Here is a 10,441-nt window from a genome sequence, read left to right as displayed (position 1 = left end):
ATTCATATGTTTGTGTTTTGTCATTTCTTCTCCCTTGTTCACTGCCTCCCTTTTGTCCTCTTCCCCTCGTTGGTTCACTGAATTGTTCATTTGTACTCCGACTGCGAGTAACTGCACCAGGGTTGCCTTGTAAGCCAGTTGGGTTGTTTGATCCACACCAGAGTTCAGACGAAGTCGAAGTCTGAAGAGAAACTTGTCTGGAACTGACTCACAGCTCTGTGTGCACGAACCGAAAGAGACTGTAGAAACATGACTCAGCTCAACAGAAACGTGGCTCAGCTGTTTCAGTAGACCCTGACAGGTTCTTGCTTTTCAAATTAAGAGCCATCGAGTTGTGATTTTGTTGGTTAACGTGTTACTCAGGAGAACGTTAAATTATAAAATGTGGACAGTTTATGTCTTTACGGTTTGACTTTTCTGCCCCTGATCTTAGGGTTGTGGGTTCTTATACAAGGTTTTTAACCATGGTCTTATTTTCGGTACATGTCAAAGTACTGTGGCGGCTGTTCCACGCCGGGCCCAGTCACGTATCGAAAAAGATGGTGACATCGACTTCGGGTAAAGGGGCCCGCAGCATCTGGACCCCTGGTGGTGACGACTTGAGCGCATGTTCCCCTGAGCTGTGTATGTTCCGCACAGAACCACATCCTTTTGAGCAGGGCACATAAAAGCAAGTGTGTGCATCAGGGTGGGTTTCAGTGTCTCACATCAAAGAGAGATCAGAAGAGATGTTCTCCCCGGAGGGTTTTGTCCTCATCTCCTGCACCGTCCTTTTGGTTGTCCAGCCAGGTGAGTCTTTTTATTAATGCTGAGAATCAACTGTAACCAGCAGAGTCCATTTCGGACCCCTTTGTCGAGTTCTTTGATGCAAGATAAGTAAAAGTTTACCTCCTCCCTCCTCTTTAGGCCATGGCTCTGAGATTATTGGTGGTAAAGAAGTGAAGCCCCATTCGATGCCCTACATGGCTCTGGTGACAAACCCCAAAAAGCTCTGTGGAGGAACACTGATCAATCCAAAATGGGTCCTTACAGCTGCCCACTGTGAAAAGTAGGAACTATATCACACATCCGTGATCACACATTGTCTCTACAAAAGGGCAGGTGCGTACATTCCAACGTTGCCTCTCTGCACTTACAGAATGACGACCGTAGCACTGGGGGTGCATTCCATCAGACAAAAGAAGTCCTGGCAGGTGTTTAAGGTTACACACAGCATTCCACATCCGGCTTATAAAGTTGAAAATGAAATTTATTACAATGATCTGATGATGCTGAAGGTAAGGTGACGGTCATTTTAGAGGAAGACGAGCCGTCAGCAGTTCGACGCAAAGATCTGTTTGTTGTCTTTATTTCAGCTTGAAACTGAAGCAAAGCAAACAAAGAACGTAAAATTTCTCCACCTGGAGAGCCCTAAGAGGAAGCCAAAAACCGGCAGCAGTTGTCTGACTGCTGGATGGGGGCAGACAAACGAGGCTGTCAAGGAAACGTCCAATGTCCTGATGTCTGTCAACGTGACAGTGGTGGACAGAAAGAAGTGCTCCAAATACTACAGCTCCAACCCTGTGATCACCAAGGCAATGATATGTGCAGGGTCAGAGAACAAGGACGCCTGTCAGGTAGGGTTTGTGCAGCAGGTGAGCGACCTGCCATAACTGCCTCCGCTGAGCTTGTGTGAAACCACGTACATGTCTGTTCACCTCAGGGCGACTCAGGAGGGCCGCTCTTGTGCAACGGGGCACTGGTGGGGGTCACCTCCTTCGGTGATGGATGTGGCAGGGTCCCCGGAGTGTACGCCTACATTACTGAAGAACATCTGCGCTGGATCAAGAAGATCATCAGAACATCTGAAATGCAGGAATGAGCTCCTCGTCTCCACCGACCCGTTCACAGAACCTCAAGTTTCGCATTGCGTGGATGGCATTAAAGACTTTTAATTTCTTTCTCTTTCAGTTTATGCAGCTGAAAATGAGGCGCCGTAGCTTTCATGGTGTAGAAGCACAGGGTTAATGCCGGAGGGCCGGTTGTGCAGCAACGTCAGACCTCACAGATAAATTCACACCTCAACACCCCCAGGATTTAGCACAGGAAATGTGCTAAATGTCACAATGTTGCACAAGAGCTAATTATGCTGAAGCCTGTGCACGTTCAGTAAAGGTTGAGGGGAGGGGGCATTCATCCGTGTCTTGTCACCTATCAGCTTGCCAGTTGTTTTTTTTTAACGCAGTACAATCAATCAATTACACCTGAGCAGTGATGGTTGCACAGGTGACGCTTCCACGCTTCAAAATCTCACCAGCAGGGGGCGTGCTCGGCTTTACTCAAATGCTCAATGCTCAGCAATGAAGTTTAAAATCAATAAAACAATGAAAAGTAATAGGCTGCCGTGTTTTTCGTCGTATGATTTGCTTATTCAGTCACTTTTAAATATGTATTCCTTGCTCAGTATTCGTCCACTTTTATATTCATTTAAATGGGTAAGTTGCATATAAGATGACGGAGGAATTAAAGGGTAAAATCAACATCTGTCACTTTAATTTTCACCATAGTAATGGTACAACAGAATCAGGTGTGTTTTTTATTGCAGTACATATAATACTTATCAGGAGTCTGTCTCGTAGTTCAGAGTGGCTAACTTTCATTTATGCAGTTACGCAGAGGAAAAAAATGGCACCGCACCCGTGAATTCCAGCGGATCCTTTATTGAAGTGAAGTATTGATGACCAGCCATGCGCCTGTGTGTTTACTCTATTTCTCATGGCCGCCTACAATAGATGAATGGCCCCCTGAAACCGGCACAGCTCGCCACACCCTGATCAAATCATGGCCTATGAATAAATAAGTGAAAGAATTAATGTTTGAGCAAGGCTGCCTCTGTATCACTGGCACACACCCTCACCCACCCACCCACACACACACACATACACACACACACACACACACTTAGGTGGAATGTGGACCTGTGATCGCCGCTATCATTGGTGAACTGCCCACCTTTTCCCTCCCTCCGTGACGCGACCCCACACGTCTCCAAACAAAAGCTTTGTCATCCGGAAATGGCAGCATTCTGGAGGTGACTCACAGTCGAAGCAGATCCAATTCAAACAACTCAACTTCCCCTTTTTGCAACATGTTGCATATTTTACGATGAATATGGGACAGTCCGGACCAGGATGGGTGGGGCATGTGTTCTCATCTGGATTATATGATAAAATGGGGTTAGTTAAGGCCAGGGGTAGAATATCTGAGGCCTAATTCTTTTAAGTTGTTACCCACATCATTACTACTATACATGCAGCGGTGTGACATCATTTCTCTGATGATGGTGTTCAGGATTTACAGTTTTTATAGCTTTGTGCTGCAGCTTAAATCAGGTTTTCTGTCTGCGGCGTCTGTTCGGCTCTTCTGTTCTGATGATAATCATTATGATGTCATTTCTGTTGTCTGTGTTATTAAAGACGTCCCAACGTCAGACATGTCTGTTCTCCCCCTAGCAGGCCAGTCTCATAGCAACAAAATTACCGTGGAAGTTTGTGCATTTAGTGAGACGGCGGCGTGCAGTAATTGTTCATAAAATCATTTTGAATCATTCCCCTGCTGCGCGTCACACCTAAAACAGACCTTCCCTGAGACGGGAACTGTGAAAACAAAACCAAACAAGCTCAACAATGAGACACTTTATTTCTGGTTGTATTCCATCCTGTTCCCACAGTGAGATAAAGAGTGTTTTGTCTGACCTACAACAACAGCGGTGCAATAAATAAAGAGCAAATCTAGAGAACATGAAACGCACTGAATGCTTAGCTTACGTTCAATAGAACACACATCAAAACAATAGTCCAGCGTACAAATAGCAATAAATAATTACACTAAATAAATTACATTCTCTTGTATGTTTCTTTTTTTTCTTGTTCGTACAGCTTATAACGTAGTGCATTATCCGTTCTTCTGTTTCCTAGGGTCTCTGACGTCGTCCAGCTTCATCTTTGAACCATGTGGGCAGCTGAGGGAAGAAGAAACCACATCTAAGGTCACTGATGCCGTATCGAGAACACGATGGACGAGGCCGAGTGGCGCCGACGGCTAAAATGACCGAATATGCTGCAGGACATAGACGATTGCCTGAGCAGGCACTTGCAGCTTCCAGTCAGTGTGTCAGTGTTGTTGAGACACACAGGTGTGCATGTGCACGTGTGCGCGTGCGTGGGATAGCAGGCAGGGAGGGGACGGGCTGAAACACTCCCAGCCTATCTGCGATAATTCCTCCTCAACAAACGAACCTCTTTCTCGGTCAGATTAAAGCTCACGTGAGAAGAAGTTTGACTTGATTAAAATATTTGGATGGAAGCTGCAACGGAAAGATCCCCCACAGGAAGTCCAGGACCAGCTCCCTTCAAATGTTTCCCACTGATCGGCAGCAGCTCTTTCATTAACAGATTGAGTTAACGAGCCACAGATGACACAGAAGATCATATTCTTGTTAGAAAATCCAATTAAGTCCTGCATATTTACATGTATGCAAAAAGAGTGAGACGTGGAGCTGCCTGGACGACAATTAGAACGTTTTATAGTGGGCGGAGAGGAAAAACACCCCTGAGGTAGAGAAAGTGCACGGAAATCTGGCGTGCACGAGAGCCCAATCAGGCCCCTGCACACACGGGTGGAAACACACGTCCAAAATATGTCCCGAGAGCAGAAATGCACCTCCTACCTCCCCGAGCGTCGCCCCGTGCCGTCACACCACCACGTCGCCCGCGTGTTTCTGCAGCTTCTCCTGCTCCGTGGCCGTCCCCAGGTAGGATGCCAGGAAGTTTCGATGTGACCTGTAACTGCAGAGGACAGAAGCGTCTCATTCAGCGTCCTGACTGTGGACTCTTGACCCTGCTCCTTATCGCAGCCAAGACTCGGTTACACATTGATCACAGGAGGAGCGATAAACTGGCCGGTGTTGTCGCACATCATCCCACAAGAGCGGTAGGACTCAGATGTGACGGGCACAGACGGTAGATGAAGCCTGAGCAGCCTGGGTGTGTTCATGTTTGGGCTTTTTTAGCGCGTTCCAATGCCAGGAAGATGGATCTGGGTGTGTGCACTCACTGAGCACAGGTCATGAGCAGGATGGCCAAGCAGCTGATGACCGACAGGACCACGGCGACGATGACCAGGACGGTCTGGGCCAGCTTGGTGCTGCCGCTCTCCTCCGTTTTGGAGCCCAGAGAGTGGATCTCGCAGCGCTCGCCGTCGTAATCCTTCCAGCACCTGAGAGAAGGGAAGCGGGTCAGGTGGCGTCAGGTGGCGTCAGAGGCGGGACGCACGCAAACACTCACGTGCACACGGGCTCCAGCAGGCCGTCGATGGATTTGCAGTTGCCGTGCACGCAGTAATGCTCGTGGGTGGAGATGCAGGGATCCTCCGTGGTTATCCAGGTGGAGGTGTACCCGCTGGTGAGGAGCGCGTGCTCAGGGTTGAGAGGGGTGGTGCTCCTCCTCATGGATCTGCTCTTCTTCTTTCCTTTGCCTTTCTTTTTCTTCCCCCCCTTTGGATGGACATCGGTATCCGGGGAACCTGAGAGGGCGGCAAAGACGCGTCAAAAGGTGAAAGAGCGACATAACACACTGTTTCTCTCTGCCTCTGCGGTTGGTCCTCGTCCCACCATGAACGGTGCCGTGTCCAGCTTGCCCCCCTGAAGGCTCCACGTCGATGTCCAGGTTGTCGTCATCGTCCAGTGAACTCTGGAGGCCGTCGGAGGGGGCCGGACTCACCGGGTCCCCGCCATCCCCGGCGCCATCGGCGGAATCATCGGATCCCTGACTGGAGTGGGTGCTGCAGACCACTGCCGACGCCACCAACGAGAGATGAAATATGCGTGAGATAAGGAACCGAGAGCGGGAGGTCAAAGTTCAGCAGTTCTGTGTCAACGCTTGCTTGGGAGCAGAAGCCAGAAAGACCTGACGTTACCAGAAACAAGCAATAAAAGGGACTCAAAAGTCCTTCTGTTGCCATTCAGAAATCTGATGACTCATTTAAAACTATTCAGACATTTTTAAGCCGACAAGTCAGACAAATGCTACATTAACGCACAAACCAGTACAACCAGTCCACTTCCAGGGCTCCAGTCTTCCTGGATGTATCAATCAGACCAGACAAGAGCAATTATGACTCGCTGAGCTATCTCAAATAAACAGAACTGCTGGATTTCTCAATCCGACCGGCGTTTTTGAGAGCAGTTCATGCCACCGCTGTGTGAAGACGACTCCCGGTGGCTCCTCGCTCCCCCTGAGTCCTCGCACCTTTTTCTACCATTTCCCCCTTTTTTCCTGTCTGCACAAAGGTGTGAGAGTGGGACTTACCGAAGCACAGGAGGCAGGTGAGGATGAAAAGGTTCATATCCCAGTAGAAGAGTGTGGAGTGTGAGACAATCCCCTGCTGATCTGTGTGTGTATGTGTGTGTGTGTGTGTGTGTGAGTCACTTGCTGGTAAAGAGGTTGTGTTAAGCACTCTTTTATAGGCCAGCCTCTTACCTTCAAAGAGGGTGTGTGCGTCTTGCCCTCGGTGTGGGTGCATATGTGTGTGTGTGTGTGTGTGTGTGTGTGTGTGTGTGTGTGTGTGTGTGTGTGTGTGTGTGTGTGTGTAAAACCTGGGGCAACACATTTTGCATTTAATGACTGCTCTCAATGAGGTTTTGTCAGGGATTACTAAGTCTTACATTGGAGGGAAAAACCATTCCGGCTGGATTCTCGTCACCATTAAAACAAACAATCTGTCTGGGATTTATTTTTAACTGTTTTTGCTTCCGCTCCTGCTCGTCTCGTGGTGGGGAAACTCTTGATGGCCCCACGCTCACAACGCCATTATTAAGTAACAGATCTGTAGAAACAGGAAGCCATAGCGATTTATAGCCGGGGCCCGGGTACAAATATGGGCAAAGGTTGTAGATTCAACGCAACGTCGCAAACGCACGACCGCTTTTTTAATTGATTTTGAAACGATGAGTAATATCGTCCCTTTGGGGAACGGTTCCAACAAAATTATCTCAGTTTGATACGATCAAATGATGTTTAGTAACATGCGCCGGGACCTCTCTGCGCCTGTGTCTTGTGGTGTGGTAAAACGGGTCTCCGTGACCTTAGAGAGGCCACCTTGGCGGGGTGGGGATGCTGCGCGGAGGAATGTTGTTGTGTCTGTGGATCGTCCATCACCAGCGCGGGGAATGCAGGGAACTCGATCCGAAGCTTGGAAGGAATTGTTGGGTTCCTGTCGGGAGCTCTGGGAAACACCTGCGAGGACGTCACGCGCTTCCTGTTTGAGAGGACGACCTCGTCCTGTCCTCGTCCTGTCCTCGACCTGGTCAATGATGCAGCCGTACAGGTGCATCACTGTATCCGTCCGTCCTGGTTTCTGTGACGGTCCTGCCCGTGTGGAGGCATCTCAAGGTGGACCGGCAGCTCTACATTCCCAGAGCTGCCGCAGCGTCCTGCAAATATGACATGAATCCACCTTGAGCTGCAAAACAAACGCGTGCACGTGGATTTGTTGACGGCTTAAAGCGCATTACTCACACGCCATTAGAATGATTTACTGATGCAATAATGAAGCCGCGACACAGGAACATCACCGTTTCCCGATGCTTTTAGGCTTTTGACCGGTTTTCGTATATATAAATGAACACGAATGAGTGTGTGTGTGTGAGTGTGTGTGTGTGTGTGTGCATCTTAATGTGATTGTAAGTGCCCCTTAAATGGAGCAACATCTGCATCTTGGTTAATCTTTGTGTGTAATCACCACTGCTGATTAGTATTAAGAGCATGTCTTGATGTTTGTGTCGGGCGTTAAAACGGCTCATTACCTCTGAAACGCTCTGCAGGCCAGACCACTAACTCCAGCTCAGAAGAACCTTTACCGTCGGTGTTCACGGGAAATGTTCGACTTTTGGCTTTAAAGTAGCGATTTGTGCTGTTTGGTATTCTGGTCGTCACCCGGCAGGCCTCAGTCAACCGTGTTACCGTACTTTTGGGTTTATCGTGTAAAGAAATGAGGCGCACTTTGTCTTTATTGTATTATTCTTTCTACCTTTCTCTTTTATTTGATGTGTGGCCTTGAGGTTTTCACACAGGCTGAACTTCTGAGGCTTTTTTCCTGCCTTGTGCACGAATATCTGTGGTAGTTATAGCTAATTATGTGCTCCCAACAAGCTGTAAAATGAACATGATTTATTCCAGGAATAATTTCATCATTTAAAATTGTGTTTTTAATGAGTCCGTTCAGCTCTGAATGATGCCAGTGCATCATTCAGCATGAAGGTGGTGTTTAAAAAATAGAAACATGGTGAATCTTTGAAATAATCTTGCTTTATTTACATCACATCCATTTTTCAGCTCCTTACTACAGCGATAGTTCTGAAAGACAGCAGAAATCTTTAGTTTTCTTCCTATAAAAGGAAAAAGGTGAATCAGAGACTAAATGTATTTAATAAAATCATTAAAAAGGTAAAAAATAATTAAAGTCTACAATAAATTAGAAACAAACTCAGCAGGTAGCTCAGCTACGGTGCTGATATAACAGAACCTCATCAATGATTATTATGAGCTGCTGCTCTCAGAGAGAAAAAAGAAAAGAAAACCAACAGAATCGAGTCTAAATTCTCAGGGTTTTGCTATATTTGTTAAGACTTTGACTTAATCTCTGAGCCGTGGTGCTAAAACAGCCGGTGTTGCCACAGAGACGTGTCTTTGTGAGCGATTTCATCTGATCGGCGTTGGCGTGATGAAGAGATCCCACCAGAACCAGTGTCTGAGCACCAGCTGTGATGAAACCTTTCATTACCAAACTGGGAATATTCCACTCAGTGCAGTCGACACAGTCCCGTCTTCTTTGTAAGCCTGTTTTTCTTGTACCTGAGAGAGAAACAAATTGATTTTAGCATATTTCCAGCAAAAAAGGGACCAATTTTAACCCTAAACACACACTGAAAGCAGCAGAAGAGCATTTTAAAATGGATCCATTTACAGTTTAAAGTCTCACCATTTGTAAAAGAAGAACAGAGCTCCTGCCAGACCAATGAGCAGCAGGCTGACGCAGAACACGGCGGCGACTATCTGCTCCTCCGTCACCGGCTGAATGACAAACTCCAGGTTGCCACAGCGGGGGCCGTAGAAGCCCGCCTCACACCTGAAACACAAGAGACAGGTGAGATTACAGAGGCCCTCTCTCTCTCTCTCTCTCTCTCTCTCTCTCTCACACACACACACACACATGCGCATACTTGCAGTGGTGCTCATTGATGTCCACCAGCAGCATGCACTGTCCGTTATTCATGCAGTAATGCTCAAACGTGCTGTCGCAGTCGCGAGTGGACCGCTTAACCACACGGGGGCGCACTTCCTGTCCTGTTACAGCAAAACTGACATCAAAGAAGCTGCAGCATTGTGAAAAATGCATCATGACCAAACATTACCTTTTGAACTGGCGAAGCACGCCATCACATTGTTCATTGGAGATAAAAATGTATTTAGGCCATGTCATGTCATGCTCCGTTGGATAAAAATGTGGGTAACCTGATTAAGTCAGTATATTTCTGCACATTAGATTTAAAGTGAAGTGTATTAAGGGTATATAAAGATACACTTTAATGCTTTGCTGCTCAAGTTAACATTACCAGACTAATAACCACAGATCATTAGATCAAATATTGGAAATAGATGTTATATTTTCCCATTACCAGGCAAAAATAACAGATGACGTCACCCCTGTGATGTAACTCGAGGCTTTTTGTGATGCAACTCAAGACTTTTTAACAAAAACTCCCAAACTGCCCCCATCAGTTCTGGACTAATGACACAAACTGCCCCAATGTGGCAACAGTTACACTGAAAAACACAACAGGTCCGATACCTGTGGAGACAGAGGTGCCGGAAGAGACGCTCTTGGCGAGCACATCTGGCCCGAAGACCACGAAACCTAGAAGAAGAGGGAAAATCTGTGTCATTTGTTTGATGTTCTGTCCCGGTTTCATCTTTAAATGAGTGTGTCCAACATGTGAGCCTGCAGTCTTTTGTTGTGTTGGAGGCTTCTGTCGTGATGCGGGGCGGCTCAGGTTGGCGAGCCCGTGCCTGCACCGGCTCGCCACTGCAGACGCCCACATTCCTGCAGGCAGGACAGCGAAACCGACATACAGGACTGCTCTGGTTCTGGATCTTTCCATCTGGGCCCTCTCGGGGCCCCTTGCTCCATGCCTCTCCTTTCTCTCAGGTCCTGAGGTGGGGATGTCTCATCCTTTTCTGTTTGATATTGATCATGAATGGCTGACTCACTCTGTCATGAAGCAGCACGATTCAGAGAATTCTTCCCTAATTATTGGATCAGACTCTGTACTTTTCCAACAAAGACCAATGTTCTGTGGATATCATGGCAACAGAAACATGAACATATCCCTCTGGGCTTGCCT

The 10,441-nt window shown here is 47.4% G+C and overlaps 3 protein-coding genes across 3 annotated transcripts in view; 1 reads left to right on the top strand and 2 right to left on the bottom strand.

Moving 5' to 3' along the window:
• Positions 1–449: 449 nt before the first annotated feature.
• Positions 450–2,374, top strand: LOC101067058 (granzyme K-like). The gene is made up of 5 exons (XM_029829278.1): positions 450–789; positions 907–1,048; positions 1,139–1,277; positions 1,356–1,616; positions 1,703–2,374. The coding sequence occupies exons 1-5, from the start codon at positions 729–731 to the stop codon at positions 1,859–1,861; spliced, it is 762 nt and encodes a 253-aa protein (XP_029685138.1). The 5' UTR covers positions 450–728; the 3' UTR covers positions 1,862–2,374.
• A 1,285-nt stretch (positions 2,375–3,659) lies between these two features.
• areg (amphiregulin) lies at positions 3,660–6,505 on the bottom strand. The gene is made up of 6 exons (XM_003975025.3): positions 6,348–6,505; positions 5,651–5,830; positions 5,325–5,562; positions 5,095–5,256; positions 4,709–4,826; positions 3,660–4,000 (listed from the first exon to the last, which is right to left on the bottom strand). Exons 1-5 carry the CDS (start codon positions 6,382–6,384, stop codon positions 4,733–4,735), a joined length of 711 nt encoding a protein of 236 aa, XP_003975074.1. The 5' UTR covers positions 6,385–6,505; the 3' UTR covers positions 3,660–4,000; positions 4,709–4,732.
• A 1,818-nt stretch (positions 6,506–8,323) lies between these two features.
• LOC101066611 (proepiregulin-like) overlaps positions 8,324–10,441 on the bottom strand; it is a 3,383-nt gene continuing 1,265 nt past the window's right edge. The window contains exons 2-5 of the mRNA XM_011615817.2: positions 9,889–9,954; positions 9,260–9,383; positions 9,019–9,165; positions 8,324–8,891 (exon numbers count right to left, since the gene is read on the bottom strand). Of these exons, the coding sequence (XP_011614119.1) occupies positions 8,840–8,891; positions 9,019–9,165; positions 9,260–9,383; positions 9,889–9,954 (389 nt within the window). The 3' untranslated portion in view covers positions 8,324–8,839. The remainder of the gene's footprint in view (positions 8,892–9,018; positions 9,166–9,259; positions 9,384–9,888; positions 9,955–10,441) is intronic.

This window comes from Takifugu rubripes, chromosome 21, assembly GCF_901000725.2.
Source record: "Takifugu rubripes chromosome 21, fTakRub1.2, whole genome shotgun sequence".
Classification (NCBI taxonomy): domain Eukaryota; kingdom Metazoa; phylum Chordata; class Actinopteri; order Tetraodontiformes; family Tetraodontidae; genus Takifugu; species Takifugu rubripes.
Note: the sequence above shows the minus strand (reverse complement) of the source record. Positions and strands in the feature narration are given on the sequence as shown.